At 48.9% G+C, this 6,972-nt stretch overlaps 1 protein-coding gene across 1 annotated transcript; it reads left to right on the top strand.

Annotated features, from left to right (window-relative positions):
* The first annotated feature begins 2,741 nt into the window (after positions 1-2,741).
* LOC124028407 (transportin-2-like) lies at positions 2,742-6,652 on the top strand. The gene is made up of 4 exons (XM_046340465.1): positions 2,742-2,783; positions 2,890-2,989; positions 5,702-5,776; positions 6,537-6,652. The coding sequence occupies exons 1-4, from the start codon at positions 2,758-2,760 to the stop codon at positions 6,642-6,644; spliced, it is 309 nt and encodes a 102-aa protein (XP_046196421.1). The 5' UTR covers positions 2,742-2,757; the 3' UTR covers positions 6,645-6,652.
* The last annotated feature ends 320 nt before the right edge of the window (positions 6,653-6,972 follow it).

Below are 6,972 nucleotides of genomic sequence, written 5' to 3'. Positions count from 1 at the left end.
GACGGTCAGTCTTAGTGGAGGGCAGGCTGAGGGACAGGCTGAGGGAGGGGGCAGGCTGAGGGCAGGCTGAGGGAGGGGGGCAGGCTGAGGGAGAGGGGCAGTCTTAGGGAGGGGCTGAGGACGGTCAGTCTTGAGTGGAGGGGGCAGGCTGAGGGACGGGGTCAGTCTTGAGTGGAGGGGCAGGCTGAGGGACGGTCAGTCTTGAGTAGTGGAGGGGCAGACTGAGGGACGGTCAGTGACCAGATGCAGGCCAGTCAGTCCAGTAGAATAAAGAACACATAATGTCAGTTTAATGTCACTCAGCTGGGCCTCATAAGTAATACAACTGATGTTTATTACCAGTGGATCATATAGTTCTGAAACGGTCTGAGTAGAACAGCAGGGTGACTCAACCACAGCCAGTATGCAGTGAGAATGTACTGGGCCTGTAGTCTACTGTACAACCCCCATTACTACAGAGCTGGTTGAATTGGTTCATGTTGCAGAGGCTCATGTTTAAGTCATGTTTAGAATAATACAATAATCTGACTGGTAGAACTCCTGATGTTCACTGAGGTTTGGGATCCACTGGTCCATCTAGTGTGTGTGTGTGTGTGTGTGTCTGTGTGGTAACAGACCCTGGCTCTATTTGATTGTCTATATATGAGACAAAATGGTTATATACAATGTAGTTAACACACACATTCTATATCTCCAGGACACCATGCCAGAGGTGAGACAGAGCTCCTTCGCCCTGCTGGGGGATCTGACCAAGGCCTGCTTCCCTCACGTCAAACCCTGCATCGGTATCGACCTATACGATCTCTCCCTTCATCTCTCTCTTCTTTTCCTACTAACTGTGTAACTACCAGTCTATCATACTCCTTATGTTATCTATCGTCCTCCCTTTCTCTTCCCCTTGGCTTTCTCTCTGTGTGTGTGTGTGTGTGTGTGTGTGTGTGTGTGTGTGTGTGTGTGTGTGTGTGTGTGTGTGTGTGTGTGTGTGTGTGTGTGTGTGTGTGTGTGTGTGTGTGTGTGTCCAGCTGAGTTCATGCCTATTCTAGGGACCAACCTGAACCCAGAGTTCATCTCTGTGTGTAACAACGCTACCTGGGCCATTGGAGAGATCTGCATGCAGTCTTTCTGCATGTAGGTGTGTGAGTCTTTCTGCATGTAGGTGTGTGCACGGAGATGATATGTACATGTGAGAGATGATCATGTTTTTTTAAAGAATTTTGTTCTTTAACTAACAAAGCAATTGTCAGTTTCGATGCTGCCAGCATGAGTTATCTTAATGATATATTTCTCTGCTTTGATTCTTTCCCTGTCTCTGTCTCCATCTCTGTCTCCATCTGTCTCCATCTCTGTCTCCCATCTGTCTGTAGGTGTCGAGATGCAGCCCTATGTGTCTCTGGTTCTGAACCAGCTGGTAGAGATCATCAACAGACCCAACACACCCAAGACCTTGCTGGAGAACACTGGTACACACAGATGCTGAACACACACACCGACACACAGATACTGAACACACACACCGACACACAGATGCTGAACACACACACCGACACACAGATGCTGAACACACACACCGACACACAGATGCTGAACACACACACAGACACACAGATGCTGAACACACACACAGACACACAGATGCTGAACACACACACAGACACACAGATGCTGAACACACACACAGACACACAGATGCTGAACACACACACAGACACACAGATGCTGAACACACACACAGACACACAGATGCTGAACACACACACAGACACACAGATGCTGAACACACACACACAGACACACAGATGCTGAACACACACACACAGACACACAGATGCTGAACACACACACACAGACACACAGATGCTGAACACACACACACAGACACACAGATGCTGAACACACACACACAGACACACAGATGCTGAACACACACACACAGACACACAGATGCTGAACACACACACACAGACACACAGATGCTGAACACACACACAGACACACAGATGCTGAACACACACACAGACACACAGATGCTGAACACACACACAGACACACAGATGCTGAACACACACACAGATGCTGAACACACACACACAGACAACACACACACACACAGACACACAGCTGAACACACACACACACAGACACACAGATGCTGAACACACACACACAGACACACAGATGCTGAACACACACACACAGACACACAGATGCTGAACACACACACACAGACACACAGATGCTGACACAGATGCTGAACACACACACACACAGACACACAGATGCTGAACACACACACACACAGACACACAGATGCTGAACACACACACACAGACACACAGATGCTGAACACACACACACACAGACACACAGATGCTGAACACACACACACAGACACACAGATGCTGAACACACACACACAGACACACAGATGCTGAACACACACACACAGACACACAGATGCTGAACACACACACACAGACACACAGATGCTGAACACACACACAGACACACAGATGCTGAACACACACACAATCATTGGGTTTGTTTGACATTGCAGCCGATGCATTTTGGGTAAACTGTGACTGACTGACTCATCTCCAAATAATAATGAGCCGTTATTTATGATATGAACATCAGCGACGTCAAACCAGCTCTTGATTTTTAGTTGGGTGTGTTGTACACATGAGTGAGGCTCCTCCCATCTTCTTCCAGCCATTACGATTGGTCGCCTGGGCTACGTGTCCTCAGGAGGTGGCTCCGATGCTCCAGCAGTTCATCAGACCGTGGTGAGTCTGTCACACATCTGATGTCACATCTAGTCCTTCACCTCGCTGATCATTATCAACATGTTTAGATTGCCTGGTTTGTGACGCGGTGGTGTGTGTGTGACAGGTGTACGTCCCTACGGAACATCCGTGACAACGAGGAGAAAGACTCCGCCTTCAGAGGGATCTGCATGATGATTGGCGTAAACCCTGGGGGAGTGGTCCAGGTAAGAGGAAGGCAGATGGATGGTGATTGGAGTAAACCCTGGGGAGTGGTCCAGGTCAGAGGAAGGCAGATGGATGGTGATTGGAGTAAACCCTGGGGAGTGGTCCAGGTCAGAGGAAGGCAGATCGGGAGGACAGGTACAGGGGCCCGTACCGGTCCTCTCCTAGTTGGGCCTGTCCTCTCCTAGTTGGGCCTGTCCTCTCCTAGTTGGGCCTGTCCTCTCCTAGTTGGGCCTGTCCTCTCCTAGTTTGGCCAGTGTGGGCGCTCAACCGATGTTAGGTTACTATGGTGACTATAGGTTAGGTTACCATGGTGAGCGAGCGTTGTTCCTTCGTATTTCCAATAAGTACTGATGACCCATTTTTATTGGTCTCTGCCTGCAAATCTTCCTCCTAAAAGCTAGGCTGTATCCTACAGGCCGTAACCAGGCCGTATCCTACAGAACCAGGCCGTATCCTACAGAACTAGGCCGTATCCTACAGAACCAGGCCGTATCCTACAGAACCAGGCCGTATCCTACAGAACCAGGCCGTATCCTACAGAACCAGGCCGTATCCTACAGAACCAGGCCGTATCCTACAGAACCAGGCCGTATCCTACAGAACCAGCTGTATCCCACCACAGAACTAGCCGTATCCTACAGAACTAGGCTGTATCCTACAGAACCAGGCCGTATCCTACAGAACCAGGCCGTATCCTACAGAACCAGGCCGTATCCTACAGAACCAGGCCGTATCCTACAGAACTAGGCCGTATCCTACAGAACTAGGCCGTATCCTACAGAACTAGGCCGTATCCTACAGAACTAGGCCGTATCCTACAGAACCAGGCCGTATCCTACAGAACTAGGCCGTATCCTACAGAACTAGGCCGTATCCTACAGAACTAGGCCGTATCCTACAGAACTAGGCCGTATCCTACAGAACTAGGCCGTATCCTACAGAACTAGAACCTGTATCCTACAGAACCAGGCCGTATCCTACAGAACCAGGCCGTATCCTATCCTGCAGAACCAGGCAGAACTAGGCTGTATCCTACAGAACCAGGCTAGACTTATCCTAAAACTAAGAACCAGGCCGTATCCTACAGAACTACTCAGAACTAGACTGTATCCTACAAAACTAGACTGTATCCTACAAAACTAGACTGTATCCTACAAAACTAGACTGTATCCTACAAAACTACTCAGAACTAGGCCGTATCCTGCAGAACTAGGCCGTATCCTGCAGAACTAGGCTGTATCCTGCAGAACTACTCAGAACTAGACTGTATCCTACAAAACTAGACTGTATCCTACAAAACTAGACTGTATCCTACAAAACTAGACTGTATCCTACAAAACTAGACTGTATCCTACAAAACTAGACTGTATCCTACAAAACTAGACTGTATCCTACAAAACTAGACTGTATCCTACAAAACTAGGCTGTATCCTACAAAACTAGGCCGTATCCTACAGAACTAGGCCGTATCCTGCAGAACTAGGCCGTATCCTGCAGAACTAGGCCGTATCCTGCAGAACTAGGCCGTATCCTGCAGAACTAGGCCGTATCCTACAGAACTAGGCCGTATCCTACAGAACTAGACTGTATCCTACAGAACTAGGCTGTATCCTACCGAACTAGGCTGTATCCTACAGAACTAGGCAGAACTAGGCTGTATCCTACAGAACTTGGCAGAACGTGTTGCTGTCATCATTCTGTTTTTATTTAACCTTTTATTTAACTCGGCAAGTCGGTTAAGAACAACTTGTTATTTACGATGACGACCCACCTGTTCTCGCTGCTTCCTGTTCAGTGTCTCACCGGTGAGATCAGATGTGTGTGGTGTCAGTTAGAGGAGGTTATAGGCTGGTCATGGGGGGGAGGAGAATGGGGCACTTCTCTCTCTAAGGAAATGTACTTCCTACATTTAGGCTATAGTTTACTACACAGCCCAGAAATAAATATTGATCACCTATATGTCTCCGTCTGAAAATCGTCCGTCTCCTTAAAGGTAGGCTGTAAAAATAACTCAAGAGAAGGTCTATCCAACTCCGTTCTTTTCAAACGACATCTAACACATTGATGTAGCCCGGTAATACAGACAGGCTAATACAGACAGGCTAATACAGACAGGCTAATACAGACAGGCTAATACAGACAGGCTAATACAGACAGGCTAATACAGACAGGCTAATACAGACAGGCTAATACAGACAGGCTAATACAGACAGGCTAATACAGACAGGCTAATACAGACAGGCTAATACAGACAGGCTAATACAGACAGGCTAATACGGACAGGCTAATACGGACAGGCTAATACGGACAGGCTAATACGGACAGGCTAATACGGACAGGCTAATACGGACAGGCTAATACGGACAGGCTAATACAGACAGGCTAATACAGACCGGCTAATACAGACCGGCTAATACAGACCGGCTAATAGAATGGGCCAGGTGACCGTCTCTGGTCAGTTAACCTGTTGAATTTGTTTTGGTCTGGTTGGTATTGCCTGTCGGGTGCTTAAGTTGCTTGCAACCATGTCTGGCAAGTGAGCTGCGTCACACACCTAGAATCACATCGTAGCACTGCGGTTGGGTTTGGGACCAGGTGTTGGGAGTCAGACAGGAAGTCGGCAGCAGGCGTTGTGGTGTGAAGAGGGCAGACCTCTACATGGAGACACGGTCCTTCTGTAGGTTGAAATGACAGAATGTGTCTCTCTGCAGGACTTCATCTTCTTCTGTGATGCCGTGGCGTCCTGGGTCAGCCCTAAAGACGACCTGAGAGACATGTTCTACAAGGTGTGTGGAGGACACAACGCTCTGTCCCAGAAGGCACCTGGTTCCCTTGATCGGCACGTCTGTAGTGTACAGTGGAAGGGAGAGGCCGTTTAGGACACATCCTGGGAAAAGCTTTGCTTGGCCCAGATCAGTGTGTGTGTCTCAGTGTGTGTGTGTCTCTCAGTGTGTGTGTGTGTGTGTGTGTGTGTTTCTCTCAGTGTGTGTGTGTGTTTCTCTCAGTGTGTGTGTGTGTTTCTCTCAGTGTGTGTGTGTGTTTCTCTCAGTGTGTGTGTGTGTTTCTCTCAGTGTGTGTGTGTGTCTCTCAGTGTGTGTGTGTGTCTCTCAGTGTGTGTGTGTCTCTCAGTGTGTGCGTCTCTGTGTGTGTGTGTGCGCGTGTGTCTCTCTGTGTGTGTGTGCGCGTGTGTCTCTCTGTGTGTGTGTGCGCGTGTGTCTCTCTGTGTGTGTGTGCGCGTGTGTCTCTCTGTGTGTGTGTGCGCGTGTGTCTCTGTGTGTGTGTGTGTGCACGTGTGTCTCTGTGTGTGTGTGTGTGCGCGTGTGTCTCTCAGTGTGTGTGTGCGCGTGTGTCTCTCAGTGTGTGTGCGCGTGTGTCTCTCAGTGTGTGTGTGCGCGTGTGTCTCTCAGTGTGTGTGAGTGTGTGTGTGTGTAGACTGTATGATAGTGGGATGTTAACCATAATAGTAGAGAATTATTTCAGACATAGTTTCTGTTGTCATTTCTTTGTTGAGGAGTCAAAGTATTTTCTCTCTCTCCTCCCTCCCAGATCCTCCATGGTTTTAAGGACCAGGTAGGAGAGGAGAACTGGCAGCAGTTCTCAGAACAGTTTCCCCCCCAGCTGAAGGAGAGACTGTCTGCCTGCTACGCTGTGTAGAAACCCCCTAACCTAACATCAGGTACACACTCGCTTTAAATAGGACCATTCCAATGTTAATTCTGTCACACTGTTCTGGGACACTGTGAAGTCCATGGAGAACAAGAGCACCTCCTCCCAGCTGCCCACTGCACTGAGGCTAGGTAACACGGTCTCCACCGATAAATCCATGATTATCGAAAACTTCAATAAGCACTTCTCAACGGCTGGCCATGCCTTCCGCCTGGCTACTCCAACCTCGGCCAACAGCTCTGCCCCCCCGCAGCTCCTCGCCCAAGCCTCTCCAGGTTCTCCTTTACCCAAATCCAGATAGCAGATGTTCTGAAAG

The sequence above is a fragment of the Oncorhynchus gorbuscha genome, unplaced genomic scaffold (genome assembly GCF_021184085.1).
Source record: "Oncorhynchus gorbuscha isolate QuinsamMale2020 ecotype Even-year unplaced genomic scaffold, OgorEven_v1.0 Un_scaffold_4090, whole genome shotgun sequence".
In the NCBI taxonomy this organism is placed as follows: Eukaryota; Metazoa; Chordata; class Actinopteri; order Salmoniformes; family Salmonidae; genus Oncorhynchus; species Oncorhynchus gorbuscha.
The sequence above is the reverse complement of the archived record's forward strand: the minus strand, read 5'-3'. Positions and strand labels throughout refer to the sequence as shown.

Bases quoted from the DNA above. Each gene is read 5' to 3' on its own strand.
- LOC124028407 (XM_046340465.1), top strand. From the start codon at position 2,758: ATGCTCCAGCAGTTCATCAGACCGTG. The intron at 2,784-2,889 runs GTGAGTCTGTCA...TGTGTGTGACAG, and splicing joins CAGCAGTTCATCAGACCGTG to GTGTACGTCCCTACGGAACA. The intron at 2,990-5,701 runs GTAAGAGGAAGG...GTCTCTCTGCAG, and splicing joins ACCCTGGGGGAGTGGTCCAG to GACTTCATCTTCTTCTGTGA.